Here is a 27372-nt window from a genome sequence, read left to right as displayed (position 1 = left end):
TTTAACACGGAATATGCAAGTGTTGGTTCAAGATCTGGCACAATCAATTTCTGTAAAGCAATTGGTAGACTTTATTAAGACGTCCCGTGGCCCAGAGTGGTAAGCTGCAGTATTGCAGTCCCAACTCTGCTCACACGACCTGTAGGTTTGATCCTGGCAGAAGTTGGGTTCAAGTATCCGGCTCAAAGTTGACTCAGCCCAATCCAAATCACAAATTCTTCCGGTTAATATAAAAGAAAATACAGAGGAGCTAATCACTCAAAAATATAAATTCCATTGGTCATCAAAACAAATTTCTTATTTGGGTATCATAATTCCTTTGGGTATCAATCATCTTCTGAATTTGAATCAATTTAAAGTCATAGCAAAAATCAAGTCAGATTGCCATAAATGGAACAAATTAAGACTCTCATGGTATGAAAGATTTCATTTAATAAAATTGTTTATCTTTCCCCAAATTTTATTTTTTTTTAGAGCCATACCAATAAAAATACCAAACAATTTAATAAGACAATGGCAAGGACTTTTAAACAAATTTCTATGGCAAAATAAACACCCTAGGATAGCTTTTAATACACTAAAATTAAAAAGCTTTCAGGGAGGATTTAACTATCCTGACTTTGCAACTTATCAAATTTCAATAAGATTAACAAATTTCTTACAATTATTAACATCAACAGACCCCCCTAATTGGACTTTCATATTACAATCCTTATTAAGTCAAAATACAATTCAAGAAATAATATGGAATAAACCTAATAACCAACCATCAGAGCTCAAATACAACATTTTCCTAGTTTCAATCTTAAATATAATGGGATCAAATTAGAAACAAAATTGTGCCTGAAATATCCAGATTCTCTCCATTTACATCGCAACATTGGTTCCCACCTGGTTTAAACAAAGATTTTAGTTTGTTTCGGAGACAATCTAAAATTAACAAACTAGTTGATATAGCATCTAAAAAAGGTCTCTTACCAAAATCAGAACTGGAACAAAAAACTCATTGAAAGATCCAATGGTTTACATACCTCCAAATTAATAGCATGGACAGTCATATAGATATTAAGAAAATCATGAACACACCCAAGATGGATTTCGAACACATATTAGATTCACCCACGTTTGAATGCAAAGGTTTAATTTTTAAAATATATAATATATTATTGGCTACTATTAGGGTTGCCAGCCTCCAGGTAGTGGCTGGAGATCTCCCGGAATTACAACTGGTCTCCAGGCCACAGAGATCAGTTCACCTGGAGAAAATGGCTACTTTGGGGGGTGGACTCTATGGAATTATGCCATGCCAAGGTCCTTTCCCTCCCCAAACCCCACTTTCTCCAGGTTTCACTCCCCAGATCTCCAGGAATTTCCCAACTTGGAGCTGGCAACCCTAGCTACTATTAAAAATAAAACCCTCAGCTTCCAAATTAAATGGTTTCAAGCTCATGCAATAGAGTCCGCTCCAAATCAATGGGAAAAGAGCTGGTCATCTAGCATACTCACTTCAAATATAGTGGTGATTAAATTGCAATCTTATAAAAACATAAAAGGTACTTAACTCCTAAAAAATTATCATTAATATCATCTTCAGTCTCACCGCTTTGTTGGAAAGGGTGTGGGAAAGAAGGAACGTTTGTGCATTGTTGATGGGAACGTCATTATATTGAAACATTTTGGAAAGAGGTATTGAAACAAATAAAAGATAACTGATTACGATGTTCCCTTTGTATCCAAAACAATTTTTCTCGATCAATGGGAAAATATCCCTATACCAAAGATCAGAAGAGATCTTATAAACATGTTAGCAGCAGCTAAAAGTATTATCGCATCGAATTGGAAATCAAAACAACCCCCAACAATAGATAAATGGTTCTCAAAAATATGGGACCACTTAATATTAGAGAAAATAAATGGTAAGTTATATTTTGCAGATCATTATCCAAACCATGCTAACTTTGTGGAGAAATGGTTTCCCTTTTTTGTTTACACAGAAAGCAATAATCTTCAACCAAACGTAAAATATATACAAACTTTGTTATGCATATGAACTATAACATAAGGATAAAAGTTTATACAGCTTTATTATCTTTATTTAGATAATACACTTGGTATGTATATATACAAATTGTAGTAGTAATCTAGTTTTATTCAATTTTTTTTTTAAATTGTAATTGTAAAGTTTTTCTCGTGTTTGTAAAAAATGTTCTCTTCTTTAAATAAAGTATATTAAAAAAAAAGTTGACTCAGCCTTCCATCCTGCTGAGGTTGGTAAAATGAGTACCCAGTTTCCTGGGGGTACAGGAAGTATAGATGACTGGGGAAGGCAATGACAAACCACTCCGTAACAAAAGCCTGCCAAGAAAACATCGTGATGTGATGTCCCCCCATGGGTCAGTAATAACTTGGTGCTTGCACAGGGGACTACTTTTACCTATCTTTATTAAGATGTCACACAAAGGGACATTTGCAGTAAAATGCTAAACAGAGTTATTCCATTCTAAGCCCAATGAAACCAATGGGCTTAGACTGGAGTAATTCTGCTTAGGATTTCACTGTTGATCTTGTTCGGTATCCAATTACTGAGTTTCTAAAGCTGGCCCAAAATGACACACATACACACACATCCGTAGTTCCATTGCCTCTTGTACTTTACAGTTAGTATCAACTAGCAAAGCAGCCATCTCATATCTGGTATGGGAATCAAATCACTACACATACACAAAATCTACTTATGAGTACATGAGCATACAGTCTACTAGGGACAGAACAATTACATCACAGTTTTTGATCCAATGCAGCTAGTTATGACTTTCTACAGACAATATTTATTTAGCAAAATGTACTGCCTACTTTCCAGGAACCTACCGCTTACAGAATAAAAACAATAAACACAAAACATTAAAAGATATGCATTAAAATTCAGCATTAAAAACCCAGAAGAGCACAAAAATGTAGACCATATTTGGTGCCAGTGATTTGGCACCACAAAATAGTTAAAGCCACAACCTGTAAAGATGTTAGACCCATAAGAGGGCAGAAAAATTGTCTACATGTAACTGTCTACTGACTTCTTAAGACTGATACCCTCGCGGTGAATAAATGCTGCATCTTCCATATAGAAATGTGAATTTTTTCAGACTACAAACATTATGTGCCAGGCTAAAAAAAGAGCAAACTGTTAATCATGGAAAAGCACCCAGCATGTTTAAAAAGTTGTGTTGGTATGACACACACACACCTCCTCTTCGTAGCCTGTACTTGAGCAGGGGCAATTTATTTTTGTTACAGTAGTTCATTATCCCTTTCTGAAGAGGGACATATCATAAAATGTTGTTACTGGAATAAGTTAATGAGAAACAACATTCAACTTGGAACTGTTGCCTCCTGTGGAAGCAGTTGTAGCACACAATACACCAGGAAGTAATGGGTCATGGATATTGATCAAAATATAGGCTTGATTGAACTTTTACCTGGTTATTCTCTGCCTTGTTTGGTTACTGCTGTATATTCTCTTGCATCTCTGTCACTTCTAAAGTATTTTCAATTGAAGCAAGTCGATTCTTGTAACCAAAGAAAATGATCAAGGTCCCTAGGATTATCAGAGGAAGAAGACATCATATATTCCATCGCTGAGTGAAGAGTAGCAGTTCTCAAGCAGAGAAACTTCAAAGGAAAATTACGTGAGATTGCTGTAATTGAGTTTATTTGCAATGCATCCCCCAGGGTTGTAATTGAGTTTATTTGCAATGCATCCCCCAGGGTTGAATTGGGACATAGCATTTTTTTTCACATCACAGATGCTAATTTTCTGCACTTTGCATTCATGTTCTATCAAATGAATTACAACATGTATTACATCTAGCTTCCTGGCACTCTAATTTACAAAATACCTCCCACCCTCTGCCTGGATTATAAGGACCCTTTCTTTTTTCCACTCCTTGTATCTGATGAAGGGAGCTTTGACTCTTGAAAGCTCATACTGTGGAAATCTGGTTGGTCTTTAAGGTGCTACTGGACTAGAATCTTGCTCTTCTACTACAGGTTAACTTGTTCACCGCCCAGAGCCCTTGAGGATGAGCAGTTTATAAACTGAAATATAAATAAAAAATAAACATGGCTACCCACCTGAAATTAAGGATTAGGAAGTAGGTGAAGTGTATACCTTTACTTGAGACAGTAGAGAGCCACTGCCAATTAGAGTACAATACTGACACTGATAGATCAAAGCTCTGGCTTGTATAGGGTGTAGAATAGAACAGAACAGAATGTATAAATTAGTTAATGAGCCAAAAGGAGGCAGGCTCATGAAGATCATTGGCCTTAGTCCTGTCAGATTCTGGAATAAGACAGACTAATCTAATTAATACCTGTTTTCTTTTGAATGGCTAAATTCCTAAGATCTTTGTATGCTGTTGTTTGTATGTGTGTGGGGGGGGGGGTATGCGATGTGTTCTATATTTTTTAAAAAGTGCATTATTTATTAAGGAATTTTGTCTCTTCACTCTTGGTATAAACTCGATGTCAATAGTATAACGCCAACCAAATCTACACTGCAGTGTGTTCTCATGATAGGAATTAGACACATTTCTCAGCTTCCTGAAGTGACTTACGGTCAGCTAAATATTAGAAGTGTGCATAGGTGTCTGTAGACGGGGGGCACGGCGATGCTTGCTCCCCTTCCAATTCTAAATATACTGGTATAAGGACTGTAAGCAGCCAGGGGATCTGCAGTTACAATTGATAGACTTTGCCTGCCCCCCAGCATTATTTCAGCAGATGCCCTTGGAGGTGTGTTAGACATACTACAGGAGGCCACCAAATCAACAGTTATGCGCAATTAGGGCTGCCAGCCTCCAGGTAGTGGCTGGAGATCTCCCGGAATTACAACTGGTCTCCAGGCCACAGAGATCAGTTCACCTGGAGAAAATGGCATCTTTGGGGGGTGGACTCTATGGAATTATGCCATGCCCAGGTCCTTTCCCTCCCCAAACTCCAATTTCTCCAGATCTCCAGGAATTTCCCAACTTGGAGCTGGCAACCTTATGCGCAATCATCATAATATAGCTGTTATGCATCTCCCATTAATTTCAGTGTGGGTTTTGCAGGAGGTTTTGGCTTCTGTACCTGGAGTTTGGGCCTTCAAGGGCAACTGTTGGTTCCCATTACAGGAAACAGAAAGCAGGGCTAGACAATACTAGTCTTAGCTGGCAGGCATCTTTTTATTATGGTTGCCAACTCTGGAGATTTGGGGGGCAGTGAAGAAGCTCTGTGAGAATGTGATACCAGAGCCCACCCTACAAAGTTGCCACTTCATCCAAGGGAACTGCGGTAGCATAGTAGTTACGTGGCTGGGCTCCAAGCCAGCACTCTGCTGTTTCGACTCCCACTACTGCCATGAACATTGCAGGTGGCCTTGGGTAAGCCACCCCTCTCAGCCGAAGCTGTACAGGTAATAATAACACTGACTATTAACTACTAGTAACAGTAATCTGTGGCAGCAATCTGTCCAGGACGGTATATAAGCATGTTGTTGTTATCTCTGTTGTCTGGGAATTCTGGGAAATCGCTGGGCCGTACCTGGAGGTTGGCAACCCTATTTCTTATATTATTTTTTAGTGGCATACATAATGCGCTTTTTTAGTGGCAAGGTATGCATAATGCTCCTATTCTCAGGAGAATAGGCAAGGAGTTGTGCCCTAGAAGATGAAACTCTTTCTGCTCTGGAACACTCTCCAGTCTCCACTCAAGTTTCTGAAACATGATCGTTTCCTTGTACAGAGTCTCTCCCCTTAGGTTACACTAGAATTATTGATACTCTCAAAGCCATGGTTAAGAGCCCTTATTGATTAAGGGCATTAAAGAAATGAATCCACTTCTTTCTGGTGAGTTTATTCCTAAAAGCATATATAAACAACACTAAAAAGGATGCACTAGATGTTGAGCTGAGATTGCACTGGGTTTTCTTTCGACACAGCTTAATACATTGGTCTTCCATCTTTCCAACCTCAGGATTCATCTTTATTCTCTAGATCAGAGATCCCCAACGTGGTGCCAATGGACACCATGGTACCCACAGACACTTTTCCTGGTGCCCGTAAGGGTAAGAGCCACAGGGTAAGAGCCAGCGTCCCAGTCTCCCCCCCCCCCGCCCTCCCGGAGACTTGAGGGACCTGGCAACCCTAAGGCAAGGCTAGGGGGAGCTTCTGTTCAGCAAGGCTTCTGATTGACCATTGAAGATTTGATTGGCTGTGCAGATTCTTAAAATACATTTCTTTGAAAGTAACTGCCAGCACAATCTTCACTGTGTGACTGAAGATAAGCTGCAGCGCCATTTTGTGACTGGCATGCCTCCTGTGTGCCATTTCATGGCTGCTCTCTGTGCTGCCACACTGTGTCATTTTGTGCCACACTTTGCCATTTTGTGACTGGCTTGGTCTCCTGTGTCAGAATCCCAAAAGTGCCCACAGGCTCAAAAAGACTGGGGACCCCTGCCCTTGATGGCAGCATGGAACTCATGAAGCTGCAAGTGTGTGACATCATAGTCACATGACAGGAAGAGAGGGAGTCAGGGCTATGACCTCACACTGGCTTGGACCATGGGCCAAGAAAGAAAGGGACGGGAAACAAGATGTCCCACAGTGAGAAAGAAGCCAAGGAGGAGAAACAGCCACTCTGTTGGGATAGGAGACTCCTATCCATTACTGAGTGACCTTGCCTAACAAACAAAACGGATGTATAGGGGATGGGTCTCAATCAAACCATCATTTAAAACCACAGGTTTAATCTATACTTGGACTTTCTTCAGAAAAATCAATACAAGATAAAAGGAATGTAGTTTTCTTTTTTTTAATCCAGAGATCGCTTGGCAATTGAAAAGAAAATATCGGGCAAGAATGCTTGAGGGGAGGAAAGTGGACATCTTGCTCACCCAACCACTGAACTGGATGGAATTAAGTGAGCAATTCAGAGTTCCAATATATAGATACACCCCCCAATATCAATTTGTATTGATTTTTCATAATGATAGCACAATTATACAATATCTAAGAAGATAGAAAAACAGAAATAAGGAAAAATTACAATTAACAAAAGGGAGAAGTGTTGAGAGAATGGCACGTAATAACCTATCATTATTTGTAATACCGATGTGATGTAGTGGTTAGAGGGTGGGATCAGGATTTGGGAGACCCAGGTTCAAATCCCCACTCTACTACAGAAGTTTGCTGGATGGCCTTGGGGCCAGTCATGACTCTCTCACCCCGACCTACCTCACAGGATCGTTGTGAGAATAAAGTGGAGGAGGGGAGGATGATATTGTAAGCCACCTTTGGGTCCCTGTTGGGGAAGAAAGTGGGGTATAAAATGTATCTCAATAAATACATGTAATTAACAATATATTCCCTAATGTATTCAAGTTACTTCCATACTAAAAACAAAAAACGAGTCTAACCAAAAAGATTTGTGCACAGTGAGAACCTAGAGGACACCAGATGCACATACAAAACAAATGAAAACCACTTTAAAAACATTTTTTTACAAAGCCTTTTGATAATTTCAAATGGAATGTCTGTTTCTCAGTTAATACCAAATTTTAGATTTGGTTCTACTAATCCTTAATACACAATGTCAATCCAGTGACTCTTTTAGCAGTTAGCAGCAGCCACTTGGAGCAAGTGAAACCGACTCCCCGAGTCTGATTCTTCCCGTTTTATTTTGAAGCAGCTAACGGTTTGCACATTTTAGCATGGAATGACCAGGAGGAGGGGAGGGGGAGGAGGAAGCAGCAGTGGAGCATGCAGACCAATTGCCAACCTCCAGGTGATGCCTGGAGATCTCACCCAAAATTACAACTGGTCTCCAGATGACAGAGATTAGTTCCCCTGGAGAAAATGGCAGTTTTGAGGGGTGGCCTCCATGGCGTTATACCCCTCTCAGGTTTATCCTCATCCCAAATCCTGCAGGCTCCACTCCCAAATCTCCAGAAATTTCACAGGCTGGAAACCAGAGTGGTATAGAGGTTTGAGTGTCGTACCTTGTCCTGGGAGAACCAAGTTCAAATCCCCACTCGACCATGGAAACTCGCTGGGTGACCTTGGGCCAGTCAAACCCATCCAACCTAACCTACTTCACAGGGTTGTTGCAGAGATAAATTGCAGGAAAGAAGAATGACATAAGCCACCTTGGGACCCCACTGGACAGAAAGGCGAGGTATAAGCGAAGTAAATGAAAGAAACCCTAGTGCAAACCGTGCCTACAAAGTGTAAACAACTGCTAGAGAGACCTTTGCACACCAGAAAAGTAAGTCTCTACAGCCGCAACTTCACGCATAGCAGGAGAGCAAAAAACCCACAACTAGCAATTGCATCTCTGCAAGTTTAAAAAAAAAAAAAGCGCATGGCTGGCTGCGCAGGCGCATTGAGTTCCGGCTCCGTGCCCGCTTTCCTCCTTAAGGACAGCTTGCGGAAGCGCCGAAGATCCGCACCGGGCCAGGGAGAGTTACGCACGAGCATTGGCTGCTGGGGCTGTGCTCGAGCTCCCCCTTCAGGACAGGTTGAGGGAGCGCAGGTGAAGGCCCGTACCGCGCAGGCGCCAGGGGAAGAAGTGGGCGTCATGGCGGCGGCCGTGCAGCAGCAGCCGGGCAGGGTCAGCCTGAAGGAGCAGCGCTATGACCGGCAGCTCAGGTCGGCCTAGAAGGCGAGGGGGACGGGTCTGGGCGCTTTCCTGAGGAGGGGCCTTAACACCAGCGGAGCATCCCGGCAGGGGGTTGCTGGAAGAGGCTGCAACAGGCAAGGGGTGTATGGTTGTTGCCTAGTGACGCACCTTGCACCGGTCCTGGTTTGCTCCTGGGACCTTTCTCTGGACCCTTCAACTCCCCCAGCCTCGAGACCAGTTAGCGTTGCCAACTTCAGGTTGGGAAATAGCTGGAGATTTTGGGGTGGAGCCTGGAGAGGGGTTTTTTTGGTAGGGACTTCATTGGGATGTAATTTCATACTCTTTTCTTCAAGGGAGCTTATTTCTGTCTCCTGGAGAGCAGTTGCAATTCTGGGAGAACTGGAGGTTGGCAACCGTGGCTGGCCTGCTGTGCTATTCTCTGCAGATGCAATTCTGTAAATAAAATAATAAATGACAACTGTCCTTATATGCCACTCTTTTAGACAGATTAGTGCCCCATTCAGAGTGGGAACAAAGTCAGTGTTGTTATTATCTCTGCAATACTGCTGGGAGCTGGAGGTTAGAGGTGTGGCTTACCCAAGGCCACCTACTGAGCTCACAACAGTAGTTGGATTTGAACCAACAGAATGCTGATTTGCCACCCAACCACTTAACTATATGTATTGTCGAAGGCTTTCATGGCTGGAGAACGATGGTTGTTGTGGATTTTCCGGGCTGTATAGCCGTGGTCTTGGCATTGTAGTTCCTGAAGTTTTGCCAGCAGCTGTGACTGGCATCTTCAGAGGTGTAGCACCAAAAGACAGAGATCTCTCAGTGTCACTCAGTGTCAGTCGTGACACTGAGAGATCTCTGTCTTTTGGTGCTATGCCTCTGAAGATGCCAGCCACAGCTGCTGGCGAAACATCAGGAACTACAATGCCAAGACCACAGCTGTACAGCCTGGAAAATCCACAATAACCATCACTTAACTATAGTTCTACACCAAACTTGCAGTGTTCTGAGCCTGTTGACTTCTGTGGACTTGAGAGGACGTAGGTCTGTTTAGGGCTGCACTTTTGAGCCTTTATGAAGATGCAAAAGCTCAGCATTAAAAGCAAATAACAACAATAAATTGTGTGTTTATTTTATGCGTTTCACTATTGGTTAGAATCTTCCATTGCATCTACAGCATGTTTAGCCCCCATTTTTTAAAGTTCTCTTCACTGTATCCTTAAATTTTCCCTGGGGGTGTGGATCCAAATGTAGATACAGAAATGGTTAAAATGAATTCATCCAATGTAAAATAATTTTTAAAAAGATAAAACATTAAAACAGCAAGTACAGGATAGTTCATAAATGCAGCTCCTAGATATATGAGAACTATGTATTACTGAGAATTGCAGCCATAGATTTGGTTTCTGGTGCCAATCAAGGCAATGACATCAGAGTTTGTAGAGGTAACCTGGGATCTGAAAGACAGTTGTATTCTTCTTCCCAAACAAACCATAATTACACATGATTTTGTGTTAATGTGTGAACTGGACCCGTGTGTTTGTGTTGCAGGTTATGGGGTGATCACGGACAAGAAGCTTTAGAACTTGCTCATATTTGCGTGATCTGTGCGACCGCCACAGGACAAGAGATTCTCAAAAACCTAGTATTGCCAGGTATAAATATAAAGCAAAGTCAAAATGTTTGGGTAGTATAGGGATTGCAACCTGATACCACGTTTGCTTTCATCTTCAAGGAGTTGGATCGTTTACGGTTATCGATGGGAATCAAGTCACTGGTGAAGATGTCGGAAATAGGTGTGTGTTTCTATACAAGTTTGGTAGAATTTTCATCAGCATGAAAACAATTAATTTTTGGTTAGATCCAAAATCATGGGATTGTATTCAGCAGGATTTCTTTGGATTCAGCTCGTTAGACTCATAAGAATGTAACATTTACTGAGTAATTAAAATCTTAAAATATAGTTTCAGGTGGGTAGCTGTGTTGATTTTTAAGGAGTTACTGGACCTGAATCTTGCTCTTAAAATATAAAGAATCTGAAACAACAGGAAAATTGACCTGTTGTTTAAATCTCCCCTCTACTGTAATATTTTTATTGAATGGAAGATAAGAGTGGGTTTTTAAAAAATGGTATGTTTCATAAAGTGACATTTTGATTAGAGTTTTTTTTCATCTTAATGGAAATTTTACATTAATGATTTCTGTTTATGCTTTTTCAGTTTTTTCCTTCAAAGAAGCAATATTGGCCAGGTAAAGGCATTTTATATGCGACGTTGAAAAAGAGATTATGTAGTATCATCTGATGCAGTATGTTTTCCTTTCCTTTTTTGTAATAAAGGACTGTCTTTGAGGCTAGTACGTTCTGTACTGTATACTTCTGTCTTTAATAGAAGTAACCTTACAGATTTTTTATGAACAAGGGCCCTGTACATATTCATGGAAAGCTTTATTTTAATTAGTTCATTCTACATTCTGACCTTCTATATTAAGCTACTTGCTGCTATCACCAGGTTATCCTTTGGTCAGTTTGGTTTTGTTCTTATGATGCTACCAGCCAGAAGGAAATTCCCATGAAGAATCAGAGGACACACTATAAATATAGTCTTCTGCATCTTTATCGCTTTGTAGCACTTCCCATCTGCAGCACACAGTCACTTTTGCTCTTGGTTTTATCCCTCAGCATTCCATGACATCACAGTAGATCGACCAATAGCATGAGCCAGTTTGATGTAGAGGTTAAGAGTGTGGGACTCTAATCTGGAGAACTGGATTTGATTCCCCACTCCTATGCTTGAAGCCAGCTGGGTGACCTTGGGTCAGTCAAAGCTTCTAGGAGCTCTCTCAGCCCCACCCACCTCATAGGGTGTTTGTTGTTGTGGGGATAAGAATGACATACTTTGTAAACCGCTCTGAATGGGTGTTAAGTAGTCCTAAAGGGCGGTATATAAATCAAATGTTATGTTATATGAGTTTTCAGACTGTCCAGGAATTATTAGTCATTGTCATCCATTTCTGTAGTTTCTGTAACTTTGCATTTTATTATGATAATACCATTCATATTTCTCAGACCACGTTAACAAGGCTTTAAAATAGCATCCACACAAAAGCTTTGAGGTTGGAATTAAAAATATGTTGTGTAGTTCTATGCATATTTACTTGGAAGTAAGCCACTCTGTATTCAGTGGGCTTAACTCCCTAGTAAGTATGCATAGGATTTCTGCTGCAGACAATTAACAGATCTGATTTTTTTTTGTATGTAACAGAATCGAGCCCAGTGCACTACAGAACTATTGCAAGAATTGAACAATGATGTCTCAGGAAACTTTGTGGAAGAGGTTTGTGCCAATCATGTTTTGGAGTGTGAGCATATGAAAGAAATCTAAAAGAGTGGGAGACTCTTCTATCCACTGATGATATTGACATGAAATAGGAGGATTGCAAGTGTGGGGAAATATTTTTAGCTAAGCCAGCTTAGTTGTTGGCACCTCTACACAAATTTCCTTGTGATGACATTACCTTTTTCTGCAGAATGATTCTGTGCTGGCATAATTCTGCTGAATTTTAAATACCCAACCCTGCCTTGTTTCGTGTGATATATTTCAGAGCCACACAGATTTGACAGGCTGGGATCTCCAGTTGTGAGTGTGGTTTTTTAAAAAGGAAGACAGAAAAAGTGTCTGTTGCAGCTCCCCCTGGTTCAATGCAAGAGTGAACGGAACTACGGGCAGGCTGGTGTAGTGCAGCTTTGAGGAATTTCCATGCCCGTTGTGAAAGCTGCTTCAGGGACAAAAGCTTTCACCTCTTCATTTTTCTATTTTTATAGTTGTCATTTGGAAAGATTGCAAATCATTGGAGAAATTACCATACTCAAACTACTTTTGTACTCCTTTACATAATAAAATATGATTGCAATTTAGAGAAGGGTACCTTAGCTAAATATTTAATATTGGGCTGAATCTTGTGGTTCTGATTGCTAACGGCAAAAGTTTCCTCCAGTGCTGGGAGGCTTCTGTCAACACAAGGGACTCTTCTGGTGATGGAAGAGGTTCTAGTGTTGACAGAGGGTTCCCTTAATGGAAGAATAATCATTGATAGAACATAATCCAACCTATTGACATTTTTTTTGTGGTACAATCAACTATATCTGTGTTTTGTATTTTTTAAGAATCCAGATACGCTTCTAGACAACGATCCTTCTTTTTTCTGCCGGTTTAATGTTGTGATTGCAACTCAGCTCCCAGAAAGGTGAGCGAGAGTCGAGTGGATACTTTTCATTGTCTAAAACTCTTGTTTGGTTTTGCATGTTAATTTGTAATGCTTTTAATTTACATGTATATAGGGAGCAGATCCATGTGTGATCGTCAATTCAAAATCTGCTTTGAAATTGACTAGATGACGGCGGAAGTGGAGTTGGGCAGGGAAAAGGAAGTGGAAAGGAGTTTTTTTAATTCATTTTAGAAAATGAAGGATTGAATCCAAAAATGCCATCTGCGCATGGAAGTGTTTTACACATGGTGCTAGCGTGTTGTAGTATGTGTGTGTAAACTGCCATCAAGTTACAGCTGACTTAGAGCCTAGCTGCAAGAGACCAATTCCACAAGGAGGAGCACATGAAGGGAGTTGCAATGTTAGCTGGGAAGCTGAGTTTTAAAAGCTATGGGAAGGCTTTGTCAATTTCCCCTCTCTACAGAGCCAGGGAGATCTGCTCAGAGGTTTTGTTAATTTCCTCTCTGCCTCCAGAAGGCTCTGTCAGTTTCACCTCCCCTTCTAAGAGGCCAAGAAGAAATTAACAAACTGTCTGAGCAGGGATCTCCCTGGCTCTGTAGAGAGGGGAAATTGACAAAGCCTTCCAATGGCCTTTAAAACTAAGCTTCCTGGCTAACATTGTGACTCCCTTCATGTGCTGCTCCTCCTGTAATTCGTCTCTTGTAGCTTAACTCTTACTGCAATCCCATAAGGTTTTCAAGGCAAGAGACAAGCGGTTTGCCATTGCCTTCTTCTGTATGGTGACTTTAGACTTCATTGGTGGTCTCCTGTACAAGTACTAACCAGGGCCGACTCTGCATTGTTTCCAAGAATTAATGAGATTGGGCTAGCCTGGGTTATTCAGGTCAGGGCTAGAGTGTTGATCTGGGAAAGTGAAATGTAAAAAGTTCTCCCATTTGCACTAGAGATGGAAGAAGCATGGGAAGAGCAGTAGAACCTATTGGTTACAGTGCAGCACTGATGTTAACAGCAATTTGCCATCTGTTCTGGTTCCAATCCAGTTTTTTTTCCCCCTCAGTACACTACTCCGACTAGCTGAGGTTCTATGGAATTACAGTATCCCATTGCTAGTTTGTAGGACTTATGGATTAGTAGGATACATGCGAATAGTTATCAAAGAACATCAAGGTAAGAACTTTATCTAGTGATTGAAGGTTTACCTGCTACTATAAAGAATCTCTTAAAACATTGAACCTTCCTGTATAGCTTCACATCACATGTGCTTAGTTTTTTATGAGGTGAAAGTGTGCTAATATGTCTGTTTTTCAGTGATTGTATATATCAGACAAATATTTTAGAAATAGGTAAGACCGGGTGAAAACTAAACACGACACCCAAGTTAGGATAGGTTGAAAGATACAAGAGACCCTACAGTTTCAAATTACCATTTCTTCTTCTTCTGAAGTAATTTTGTAAGGTATATTATTACTTCAGCTCAGGGGTCATTTCATAGAAAAATCACTGGAGGAACTCATTAGCATACCTCATAGCGTAACTCATTAGCATATGCCACGCCCCTTGACACCACTGGAAGTGTGTCATTGGCATAACTGATTTGCATATGCCACACCCCCTGACATCACCTATCCTGGCTGTTTTGGACCCAATCCTGGCCATTCAGGGCCAAAATTGGGCCCAAAATGATAAAAAGGGGCTGAAAATGGCTGAAAAGGGGCACAAAATGGTCAGGATTGGGCCGCTGCTGAGTGGGAGAGTGATCCACCACCGGTCAGAGGCCCGATCCAGGCCATTTCGGCCCCAATCCAGGCCGAAATGGGCCCAAAATGGCCGAGAGTCAGGTGGGCAGGGCCACCTGATATGTGACCTCTTTGGGGAACTGCCAGAACTGCGTTCCTGTGCGTTCCCCCGTCAAAATGAGCCCTGCTTCAGCGAATGGTGTTGTGTGGCCAGTGCCGTTCAAAGTTGTATTGTTATACAAGTTCGAATATAATCATTTATTTATAGTGAGTTGTTTTTAATCTCACTTTGGAATTTTAAAAAAATGGTGCAAAGAGCAGTTCACAGCAGTTGAAACACAATACAAAATGTTTTTGGGAGATGGGTTCTTGGCTGGGTTTGAGTCTGGACATCATGGAGGGGATGCCTGTTTTTAACCCTCTTTATTAAAATGGAAAGAAAAGGTAAAGTTCTCTTTAATGTTTTAATAGTTATAGAGTCTCACCCGGATAACGCATTGGATGATTTAAGACTGGACAACCCGTTTCCAGAACTGCGGGAGCATATTCAGTCTTATGACTTGGATCACATGGAAAAAAGGGTTTGTGTGAGCTGTGACTTCTGTTTAGCAATATGAATAGAGAATTTGGATTTGTTCTGGAAGAAGTGAATTGTAGCTACTGTTTCCAGAAGGTTCATTTTACAAACAGAGTTTAATATGGAGACTTTCAGCTGGCCTAGCTATTACCGATCCTGATTTATTATATGTAAGGATTTATTATGGCTGCTAGAGAAACTCATGTGCTTGTTCGCTCTGTAGTTAGTACATTTTAGGGAAAAAAGTTGGGGCAGATTCTTGGTCAAAGACTTAACTTATCAGCATGCTTCCCTTCTAATCTTAAACAGCTGTGGCAGCTGGCCTTAGAAAGACTAAATAATGGGGATGGGGACGGTGCTGGAAGAATCTGAGCTTTAAGAGCTCAGTTGAATACTGTTGCCATTTCCAAATGCAGAATTACCGGCCTTCAGCATTCACTGGGAGTATTGCATACAGAACCAAACTATGAGTTTCGTGAGCTATCCCATGACTGGATCTCCCATTGTCTTTTGTATTCGCAGGACCACAGCCACACTCCATGGATTGTGATTGTGGCTAAATATCTAGAAAAATGGTATAACGAGGTATGTAAAAATTGTGGCGTTATTTTGTTGTATTTTATTAATGGCTTGTGCTGCAGAACTCTGAATTCGTGCATCTTCTGAAGAAGGTGGGCATTTTATATGCTTGCGGGACAAAGATTGCAGGTGGTAATGGGGTGGCAGAGTGACAAGGAAGTAGGCGAGGGACTACATTTTTTTTTTCAGATCTCCTCTTCATTAAATCTCAATATGCGGGGAAACAGGTTGGAACATTTCTCCCTGATGTCCTTTTCAAAAAATTTGCAGAGCCTTTAAAAAATGTCACACCCACACACCGGTTAAGTGGTATAGCCCATTCTACTTTCTGAGAGTTTCAGAGTTTTGTCACCTGTTTCTGCTGCCTGGACAAACTAAGCCTAAGATTGTCTAAATTGGGCTTGAATGGAATTCTTATATCCTAACTGAGCTGGGTTGCAGCGCAAAAAGGCTTGAAAGGGATAAACAGTGGGCCCAGTAGGGTTGAATGTGGTACATTGCTCAGCACAGAATTTCACAGGGTTCAGCTGATGTCTGTTTTCCTCTTCTGCCCAACACTGTCAGGTGTGCAGCAGCAAGGAGACTGGGCTTGCCTCCCTTAGCCCCCTCGAGAGACCTTCCCCTTGCACTCCTCAGGTTACTCCTACTTGGAGTGCAAGGAACTTGCTGCATTGTGCAGGAGATGGGAAGCTATGGAAAGGTGCACAGGTGATGAGCAGAGACTCTCCGTTCCCTGGAATTGCCTCGTCATGCTTCCTGTGGATGAACCCATGTACTTGTTTTTGGTTAGGAATAGGATTGATTCTGCCCTACATTTCTGGCCTCGGGTCCTTTACAATCTTGATCATGGATGTGCACTCAGTACTCTCTCGCTGCTTGGTCGTCTTCAATTCAGTTAGCTCTAATGTCTGAATGCGTAGCTTTTTACGTGGCTGAAATGTGTAACTTGTTTTTCAATTTAGAACGGTGGTCAGATACCAAAGAACTACAAAGAAAAGGAAGCCTTCCGGGAGATGATTAGGCAAGGTGATCACTTTTGACAGTGTATCGAAAGGTGCTGGTGTGTGGGATTTTGCTGGCATTAAGTTGGGTTACTTTCTTAAGCTTTTATACTATTTTGTGTGTGTACAGTATACACTTTGATCCTTTTGTTTTAATATAAACCACTTTTAAAAACACAGCATGTCTGGATCTCAATTTAGCAAATCTGACAGTTTGCCATAAATTTGAAAGAAGGTGGGGCAGAGTAAAGAACCTCTGTATTAAAATCTGTTCCCTTAAATTAGTAATCTGGTTCTAATTAGGTATCTTGAAGAACGAAAACGGAGTCCAAGAAGATGAAGAAAATTTTGAAGAAGCTATTAAAAATGTGAATACGGCTGTTGTTCCTACAAAGGTAAAGAACAATCCCTTCCCCCTGGCTTTCTAGCAGTGGAAATACTGAATAAAACTATTGTTGAGAAGGTTTCTGGGGTCAGTACTTCCTGCTTTTTTATTGTAGATTCCAGTTTGCATTGAAGACATCTTGAATGATGATTGCTGCACCAATCTTTCGCAGCAGGTAATAAGACATACAGCATGCTGCTTTTATGAGTAGAAGAAGTCAATGGACTGTTATCTGTATGTGTACTTTTCTGTACCTTTTTTTTAGACACCACCTTTTTGGATTTTGGCCAGAGCTCTAAAAGAATTTGTGGCAAAAGAAGGTCAAGGAAACTTACCTGTCAGGGGTACGATTCCCGATATGATAGCTGATTCTGGTAAATTTATCAAATTGCAAAATGTGTAAGTACTCTTCACAGCTGTTTTAACTTTTATGTTAACGTTGGTAAACAACTTTCTGAGTGTGAGGGCAGGTTTTTTCCCCAAGTATCAGCTTTGTCTGAAACTTCATGCCTATGGCCCATTTTTAGATTTTTCTCCAGTTCATGTGATATGACTGTGTTCACAAATTGTTTCTATAATTGGGGATCCTTGTGTACCAAAGTGCTGGAAATTATTTTTAAATGTAGATTGTAACTTGTAGTCAAAACTGAAAATCTTCATTCCCTCTAATTACACTTCCCCTTTATGAAAATATTGATCTTCTGAAGCAAATGTAACCTTGCATTATACCAGAGGTCACCAACCTTTTCTTAAATGGGAACTACTTTGGAGTGATGAAAAATATCCCAAGCTACCCAACCTGTTGACATGTTAGCCAATTTTTGTTCTTTTCTAGAAACAGAACATGGACTAGGGAGGGTACCAGAAATGCATCTGTCAACTAAGCCTTACAGAGAAAAATTCTGTGAATAAAAGTTTGTTTTTAAAAAGCTTAGAACAGATCTTTTCCTGGTCTTTTAGGGGATGCACAAGTTATTCAGCAGCAGCCAGCAAGGTACCAGTAGCTTATAAGCTGCCTGTTGGAGACTCATATATTATATTGTGTAAACTTTAAAATTGAAGCTTTGGCACACTCTTAGACTTCTTTAAATTATTTATTTGGTATCAAAGTGCTTTATTCCTGAAAAAAAACACAGGAAATTGCCTTCCAATGAGTCACACCCTTGGTCTATCAAGGTCAGTCTTGTCTACTCTGGTAGCAGCTCTCCAGGGTCTCAGGTGGACGTCTTTCATATTACCTGTTACCTGATGCTTTTACCTGGACATGACGGGAATTGACACTGGGACTTAAAGCCTCTGCTTTGCATGCAGAAACACTGAGCCCTCCCTAAAATTTCTAAAGGTGCTGTCCTTTTTCCTTTCTATCATGAGCTGGAATTGAACTTGGAATGAGACTTAAATCCCAAGACCAATAACATTGTTTGGTTATAGGACATTTCCATATAAAGGGATTACTGTTGGGTCACACATCACACCAGAATCCACTCAGGGGCTGCGCTAGTCTCTTAAACTGTTCTTGCTAGTCTTGTTAGACTACCAGGTTTAGTGTTACTGGCATAACAGCTGGAGGTAAGAGGAAAGCAACTTTGTTAAATCCAAGAGTCTTTCAGGTTATGGAAGACTGTTTGCGTTTGAAGTTAGGTGAACATGGCTGTCCCTCTGAAATTTAGCTCAAAATGTTTTTGCTTCCCTGACAGTGTTCATGTTGCTGAAAACATGTATTCCAGCAGAAAGTATTTGGCAGTATCCAGAGCAGTTTATCATATTTCTTTTAACATGCACACGCTGCTTATAAAAAAAGCATCTAAAATAACAGCTATGTAAATGTATATTTTGGTTCAAGTTTGTCCAGCAATGTGTTACTGTCTGAATCATTAGCTGCTGCTAAAGTGTAACACTAGTATGAATTTCTCTGTGCAAAGTGAGAATGAGCCACAGATTCTTATAAAGTAATGAAGTTTTTTTGTAATTTCCCTTTCCCTTTAAGGTATCGTGACAAAGCAAAGAAAGATGCTGAAGCTGTGGGTAACTATGCTGCCAAGATGTTACAGTCAGTAGGCAAGGTGAGCTCTGTGAAGCCTTTTGAGTTGAATTTCCCTGCCCTTCATTTACACAAAATATGGATTCCTTCAGAAGGACCCAGTCCAGAGACCCACTCCTACTTAACAGCTCTGAGAGTTGTTGTTTAATTGACAGGCCTTTTAACATTTGGGAGGCTAGCATAGACTTAAAAGGGATGGCGGGGGGGGGGTCAAGATGGATGACCTTTTGAGAATTGTATGTCAGCGGCCTTGAAAGGCAAGATGTAAATACAATCAAGCAATCCTATTCCTCTGTTCATTTTGTTCACTTTAACAGTTCTTTTCTGCCTTTTCTTTCCTTTGGTCCTGTTTACTGTGTCCTTCTGACACATCTGAGCATCTCATCCAATCAGTGACTGAGGCTTTATCATTATCATAAAATCCCTTAGCACAAAGCAGTAAACAGTATATAGAAAAAACAATGACGTAGTGAGTACTTTCACACTAAACAAAAATGTGGTTTTTTTAAGATAGCTGACATGCAAAAGTATTCCAGAATCCAGTGGAGCTTGTTTATTATATTTTTATCCTACCATTTTGCTGAGAAGTTTAGGGTGGCATACATGCCCCTCCCCATCTTTTCCTTACAGTAAACCTGTGGTAGTAGGTTGGGCTGAGACAATGTGATTGGTCCATTGTCGTTCAGAATTTTTTGTGGCAAGTGTGGCTTTGAACCTCATTTTACCACACTGGCTCTTCCTCAGTACTTCATTATTTGATGTTTATGCTGGCTTATATTTAATGCAACATGAGCAAGAAGTATCTGGACAAGAAGAAAATTCTACTTTTGGTGTTATATTTCCCCACCTAATAATATTTAATGATGCTTTATTTCATAGGCACCAGAATCCATTTCTCAGAGAGAGTTAAAACTACTTTGTAAGTATTCTTGATTTTTTGAAAGTTTTGTTTTTAAAAGTGCGTTTGTTGCTGTAACAAAGTCATTGGCTGCTTCCACACACGTTGGATAATCCACTTTCAATCCTCTTTAGTGAACATTTGGAACTGCTTTTCCATGTGTGGAACAAAAAATCCACTTCCAAAGGATTGCGAAAGTGCATTGAAAGTGCATTATTCAGCGTGTGTGGAAATGGCCATTGTCAAGATCTTTTCATGAAGTTCTTGATTCCATGCCTTTAGTCGGTGTCAGTAGTTTCTTTGTGCAGGGGATGTATGCCTTGGGCTAGGAGCTTCAGTGCCTAAAAAGGGCTCCACTAACTCTTGATGCTCTTTTGTTGATGGCCATGTGGCTGCCTTTCCAGATTGTAATAAGCACTGAAGGCATCATTCAAGTAAACAGAAGAAACTTCTGTTCACTTAAAATGTCATGCATCAGACTTCCATGGAGTTTGTGTCTTCTTTCTGATTGGTGCTGATCAGTGGTGAATCCTCCGGACTTCAGAGGGAGTTGAAGGGTGTTGGGTTGATGAGACAGAGGTCCAGGAAAAACTGTTTGATTGATGTGTGATGATAAAAGTAAAGAAATTGCAGGTACCACAAGCCTGAGCAGCTTTATTTGTGAGATATTAGCAGCAGAATATATTTTATGACGTTTGTTGTTTCGTCTCACTTTGTTTTCAGGTAAGTAGAGGTAGCTATGTAGGTAGGTAGCTTTCATAAGATACACTTTGACATGTTTACTGATGTATTGTCCCATTGTTTTAATCCCCCCAGCAGTATATTGTCTTCATTGCATGCCTTGCCCTTTCTGTATAGAGGGTAGGTTATAAAAATACTTCATAAAGTTTCAAGTTTTAATGCTTATGGGAGTCACTGGAAAAAATACTGTAAGCGTTTTAATGGCAGGTGTACCTGCAATACAATAATTCACCTCTAAGGAACTAATAGTAGTTTGTTTTGAAAATTGATAATCTGTGCTAAAAATGCTATCTCTGTTTGTCCCCACTGCCCCATTCAGGCAGCAATTCAGCATTTCTTCGAATAGTGCGGTGCCGAGCCCTTTCTGAAGAGTATAGTTTGAATACTTCAAACAAAGATGAGATAAGTAAGATGAGTTCACTATATGTAGGTTTCTTTGATGGTAGTTTATTAGCAACTGTTGATATGAAACTCAGGTCCAGAAGTAGAAGTCTTGTTGCTGCTTTCCTCATTTCTGTTGTTACATGAAGTAGAATGATTATTTTAGCTGCAGGCTAATCAGTGAGCCCCCCAATGCACCCATGTTTCTCAAGTCTCTGAAGGTGAGGTGTATTTGAGTCATTGCTTCCTACATTACGGCAGTATTGAATTGACCAGAGTGTCACTTGCTCTGGCTTTTCTCTCCTTCGCTTTTGTGTAACATCCAAACTAATATTTGGTGGAGGAGGAAAGTGCCGTCAAGTCATAGCTGACTTATGGCAACCCTGGTGAGGTTTTCAAGGCAAGAGACTAACAGAGGTGGTTTGCCATTGCCTGCCTCTGCAACCCTGTTTGTCTTCGGACAGTTACTAGGCAAGGCTGACCCTGCTTAGCTTCCGAGATCTGATGAGATCAGGCTTGCTTGAGCTACCCAGGTCAGGGCAAACTAGCATTTAGTGAAAACAAATTCTAAGACTACTATTAGGTAAGTAGGCATATTTTAAAAATATGTATAGCATTTATAAAGCTAAGTTATTGGGTGGGTGGGTCACATGTGAAACATTAGCCTTTTTGTTTGTCTGTTTTTGCAAAGCTCAAGTGTTTAAAACATGTTTTATATGCACTAAGCCTGTTTCCTAAACTACATTGAGATGTTTCTGTAAAAAAATAACTTCTAGGTCAATCATTTTGTGGTTTTATGTGTTGGCGTAATTTATGAACAGCACAAATAATTAGCATCAAACTATTGTGTAAAAACCATAGTGGGATGCAGTTGATCCCTATAGAAAGACCTGTGTTAGTTTCCTGGTTTCTGTAAGGATCCTGCAGTAGTTGTCATTGTGAATGGTTTCAGAGTAGAGCATCTTTGACTGTAAAGAGATGCTACACTAGTAGCAATTCTGGAGTTGTCATATTAAGCAAACTCTGCGGTACATGAATAATCTCAAAATATGGTTGAGCTCCTTAGACTTCCTCTTGCGGCAGGAATTTGAGGCGGTTATATGGCCTCCTATCCATTCATTTCACTGTCATGTCTGTCCTTCTTCACCTGCTATGGAAAGCACATTTCTACGAGTGCTGCAGGGCAGGGCAGGGAGGGGGGACAGGTAATATGACAGTGAAGGGATTGGTGAGGATGAACTATTGCTGCCTTGTTTCAACTGCAGATTTAAAAGCATCAGAACAAGACCGTAAAAAATATTACCTTGGATTCCACTTGATGTGAAATTGACAAACCTGCAGTTTTATCATTAGATGCAAAATTCAAAGTTTCAGTGGCATAAGAGTATGTTTGCCTATACATTGTGAAATGGCAAAAGTGTATTAAGTTGAAAGTAATCTTAATTTTTATTAATGCATTGCTCTTCCTCAATTTGTTAAATGAATTACAGATTGACCTTTTTCCTCCCTTAAGTTTCTCATATGGACAATCCAGATAGTGAGATGGTGCTGTACTTAATGTTACGTGCTGTGGATAGATTTTTTAAACACCATGGTAGATATCCAGGTAAGCTTATTTTAGTAATACCCAGTTTGCATGTTCCACTGTGGTTACTCTGTGCAGCACAAAGAACAAGGAGACTGCTGGCACTTCACAGATTCTCAGATTCCCTGCCAAATGTGATTTAAAGCTCACATAATCTATTAGTGTTTAAAGTACCACAAGATTCCTTTTTTGTTTTTCTGCACCATAGTATAAGAAACTGAATACCAGCAATTTATTTTAGTGTAATAAGTTTACTGAACAAGTAATGTAGGAGGCAGTATTGTATACCATCAATAATATCCAGTGTTAAAGGTTCTTAAATATGAAGACTTCATGTCTTCTGTGACATTTTAAGCTAGAAGGACATACCATTATTAAAATTCTGTATATTTGATGTATTAAATTGCAAAGTTATAATTGATTTTGGTAGAAAAACTTCCTACTTCGCCTTTTATCTTACAAAATTATACCCTGCCTCTTCTTTATTGAAATGCTAGCTTTAAGCATATTTAATTTTTTTCCAGGGGTTTATAACTACCAAGTAGAGGATGATATTGGAAAACTGAAAACTTGCCTCAACAGCTTTCTTCAAGAATATGGGTTACCTGTAACAGTGAAGGATGATTATGTCCATGAGTTGTAAGTACTGTATAAAAGAAGAAAAAAACCCATATCTTTCTTAAGTCTTATTTACTTACTACAACATTTTCATGCCACTTTTCTCACCATGCATGGAGACTCAGAGTGGCTTAGCAGACAAAACATAGAACTGAAAATTCAACTTCACAAGTGAACATCAACAACAAGCCCTCGACTCCAGCACAAACATAGCATACTATCTTTCAAAGATCTGTCTAAATAAGAGAGCCACATGCTATTTGCAGTAGTGGGCTACGGTGTGGGCCATCTGCATTTTTTCTGACATGCTGTGCCAAAGGAGGACAATATAATGCATACAAAAAACTGCAATAAAACGATTTCAGAATTCGAGGACAATAATAGAAACAGCATAATTCATACAAGAATCAATGACTCTGGGAAGACATGAAATGGGACACAGGTTTGTCTTGTTAATACTGTCATAAATATGACAACTGCTTCTTTCTATATAGTTGTCGCTATGGAGCTGCTGAGCCACATACCATTGCTGCATTTTTGGGAGGTAAGAATACTGTTACTGCCCTACTGAATGAACTATTATTTTTGTTATCATACAGTAAGAAGATTAATATGGCTTTGTGTTCGGTCTTTTGTATTAGTATGATTTGAACACACATGAACACATGATTCTGTTGTATAACTGTATACTGCTGGAATATTTGCCATTTAGTATTAGAGCTATATGGAACACATTTATACCTGACACTAACATTTATACATGTTTTTGCAAGGACAAAGTCAAGTTCCTTTTTTAAACTATTGAAAGGGAGGAGGTGTGAATCAGACAGCATTTCCCCTCCTTCCCCTCTTTTGTAAGTACAGCCATCCATAGTATATAACCTTATATCTGCTAGAAACCACTACATCTGGGTGTTTTGTTTTATTCACTTCATTTATACTCCACCCTTCTCCCCAGTGGGGACCCAAAGTGGCTTACATCATTCTCTCTTCCTCCATTTATTCCCACAACAACCCTGTGAAGAAGGCTAGGCTTGAGTGTGTGTGATTGGCCCAAAGTCACCTACCAAGCCTCCATGGCAGAGTGAGGATTTGGACTTGGATCTCCCAGATTCTAGTCCATCATGGTCACCACCACTATTCCATGCTGTCTCTGAGAAATCATGTGTTCCGCTGGAATGTAGCCAGGAAGATGCTGTATCAGTTAAATGATAATGTTCCAGCTCTTTAAAAGGTAGATGCTGTATCAGTTAAATGATACAGTTTGGTGTAGTGGTTAAGAGTGCAGGACTCTAATCTGGAGAGCCGGGTTTGATTCCCCACTCCTCCGCTTGAAGCCAGCTGGGTGACTTTGGGCTAGTCACGGCTCTCTGGAGCTCTCTCAGCCCCACCCACCTCACAGGGTGCTTTGTTGTGGAGATAATAATGACATACTTTGTAAACTGCTCTGAGTGGGCATTAAGTTGTCCTGAAGGGCGGTGTATAAATTGATGATGATGATGATTAATGTTCCAGCTCTTTAAAAGGTAGATGCTGTATCAGTTAAATGATAATGTTCCATCTCTTTAAAAACAGTTGTTGTGTTTCTCTTTCTGTTTTTACAGGAGCTGCTGCTCAGGAGATCGTGAAAATCATTACAAAACAATTTGTAATTTTTAATAACACCTACATTTACAATGGCATGTCACAGACATCAGCAACGTTCAAGCTCTAGGCGTAATGCAGTACATTAAGGTGCAAACACATTTTGTTCTGTCCAGTATTGCTAGTTCGACATTTGCGGTCAACGTACTCAATCTTTGTATTTTTATTCTCATTAAAAGATATTTTAAATCGCAATAAGGATTTTATCTTCAATTTTAGTAAAAAGGGCTGGAAGATGGAAAATAATGTAAATGATAAGAACAGGTTGATTATTGTCAGCTTCTTCAGCTGTAAGCACTTCTGTTCTTTTGGGAACTAGTGGATCTAGTCCTTAACATAGTCTTTAACATTTAGCTGGCCTGTTATCACTTAAGGAAGTGTTTCTGAATTCCTTTGTTACTTTTGAAGCAACATGTACAAATTCTTTCCTTGATGGTTGGTTTTTGCTTGCATAGAGGGCTTTTTTTTCTGCAAAGGAACATTGAAAGCTCCTGGGTAGAGGATTTTCACATCACTGACTACCTCATCTTTTTAACTGGAAATCGAACCTGGAACTTTCTGCATGTGAAATAGATGTTCTTCTGCTCTACTAATCTGCAGTTCCTTCCCTTAAGGGTAATACTTAATACTTGTGCCCAGCAGCTCTCAACAAAAAGTTGTTTTAAAAAAACAGTCATAGAGGAGGAAGCAAAACACTTCATTGTAAGTCTAAGGGCTGTCTCACCCACTTGAGGGATTTTCACAGGATAAGAGTAGTAGTGCCTGTGTGAGCTGCCTGCTCAAGCTTGGACTAGTAACTGTCAGCCTTCCCTACCTCACAGCGTTATTACGATAACATATATTTATCTTATTTCTAACGCCTTTCTCACCGAGACTCGAGGCATTATAAATCACTGCAATCAATAGGATGATACATATAACAACAACATTAGATTTATATACCCTTCAGGACAACTTAATGCCCACTCAGAGCAGTTTACAAAGTATGTTGTTATTCCCACAACCATAATCACCCTGTGAGGCGGTTGGGGCTGAGAGAGCTGCTAGAAGCTGTGACTGACCCAAGGTCACCCAGCTGGCTTCAAGCGGAGGAGTGGGGAATCAAACTCGGCTCTCCAGATTAGAGTCCCACGTTCTTAACCACTAGACCAAACTGGCTGTCCTAGGAAATGGAGAACTTTGAAACAGAGCTGTAGTCTGAACAATGTTTAAGTGTTAAACATGACATGTTAGTGTAGGACATAATCTAACAGCTGTAGAAATAGACTGCATTTTCCTGGGCCAATCTGTTATGTTGTAGCCCTGTTTCTGTTATAAAATGAGGTCCTGTTTTACATAATTTTCAAAATGCCATGAGTGTGGGGGCCTTCCTAACTTTGGGCAAACTCTTCCATAAGGTGGAGGTTGCCACAGAGAATTCATATGTATAGGCAGTTGTTGATCTTGCCCAGTTGCAAGGTGGCACCAGCAAGGGCCTTGATCATAGATGCAAAGCTGTCATTGGAGCATGGGAGGAATGGCAGTCCTGCAGAGACGAGGGTCTAAGGCCATGCAATGCTTTGCCATGTGATAGTAGACGAACTGAGCTCAGTAACTGATGGGTGGCCAATGGACTGATGACAGAATGGGTGTAATATGCCATGTGCTGCTTAGCTCCTGATAATAAGTGTGGTATCCTAAATCCACTGGAGTCTGCAGGTTGATTTTGAGGGGGGTCCTATGTAGAGTGCATTACAGTAGTCTAATCTTGATGTTACCGTGGCATGGATCCAGGTGGCCAGGTTAGTATGTGGTCCTGAGCTCCTTAGAAGAAGGGATGGAATATATCTAGTACATTTTTGGCCCACCCTTCCTCTAAGGTGAGGCTGAAGCACTGTGGTTAAGTAGCTGGGTTGCAAATCAACACACTGATGGTTCAAATCTCACTGCTGCCATGAGCTCTGCAGGTGGCTTTGGGCAAGGGTGGTATATAAGCCAGAAGGGTGGTATATAAGCACGCTCTTATTATTATCCGATCCAACCTAAAAATGTGAGCGTACTTCAAAAGCTCTGCACCCCCAAAATAAGCTTTTGTCATATATATCAAACACCCATACATTCAGGGGACTCTGCCCTTCCTCCAGTGGCCATAAACTGCCCTGTAGCGTTGCAAACTACAGGTTGTGAAATTCCTATTGATTTTGAGCGTGAATCCTGGGGATTGTAGGGTTTTGGAAAGGAAGGCCCTCAGAAGGGTATAATGGCAGTAGCGTTGCCAGCCTCCAGGTAGTGGCTGGAGATCTCCCGGAATTA

The 27372-nt window shown here is 40.5% G+C and overlaps 1 protein-coding gene across 1 annotated transcript; it reads left to right on the top strand.

Moving 5' to 3' along the window:
* The first annotated feature begins 8455 nt into the window (after window positions 1–8455).
* Window positions 8456–25268, top strand: NAE1 (NEDD8 activating enzyme E1 subunit 1). Its single transcript, XM_055000903.1, has 20 exons — window positions 8456–8684; window positions 10219–10322; window positions 10403–10463; window positions 10887–10917; window positions 11931–12002; window positions 12833–12912; window positions 13952–14061; window positions 15102–15211; window positions 15730–15792; window positions 16749–16812; window positions 17091–17182; window positions 17288–17347; window positions 17438–17571; window positions 19160–19235; window positions 20093–20132; window positions 21172–21258; window positions 22747–22839; window positions 23343–23457; window positions 23931–23980; window positions 25041–25268. The coding sequence occupies exons 1-20, from the start codon at window positions 8614–8616 to the stop codon at window positions 25148–25150; spliced, it is 1623 nt and encodes a 540-aa protein (XP_054856878.1). The 5' UTR covers window positions 8456–8613; the 3' UTR covers window positions 25151–25268.
* Window positions 25269–27372: the final 2104 nt, after the last annotated feature.

The sequence above is a fragment of the Eublepharis macularius genome, chromosome 16 (assembly GCF_028583425.1).
Source record: "Eublepharis macularius isolate TG4126 chromosome 16, MPM_Emac_v1.0, whole genome shotgun sequence".
Taxonomy (NCBI): Eukaryota; Metazoa; Chordata; class Lepidosauria; order Squamata; family Eublepharidae; genus Eublepharis; species Eublepharis macularius.
The sequence above is the reverse complement of the archived record's forward strand: the minus strand, read 5'-3'. Positions and strand labels throughout refer to the sequence as shown.

Coding starts and splice junctions, on each gene's coding strand:
- NAE1 (XM_055000903.1), top strand. CDS start 8,614: ATGGCGGCGGCCGTGCAGCAGCAGCCGGGCAGGGTCAGCCTGAAGGAG. Junction 20,133..21,171: donor GAGAGAGTTAAAACTACTTT/GTAAGTATTCTT, acceptor TGCCCCATTCAG/GCAGCAATTCAGCATTTCTT. Junction 23,981..25,040: donor CATTGCTGCATTTTTGGGAG/GTAAGAATACTG, acceptor CTGTTTTTACAG/GAGCTGCTGCTCAGGAGATC.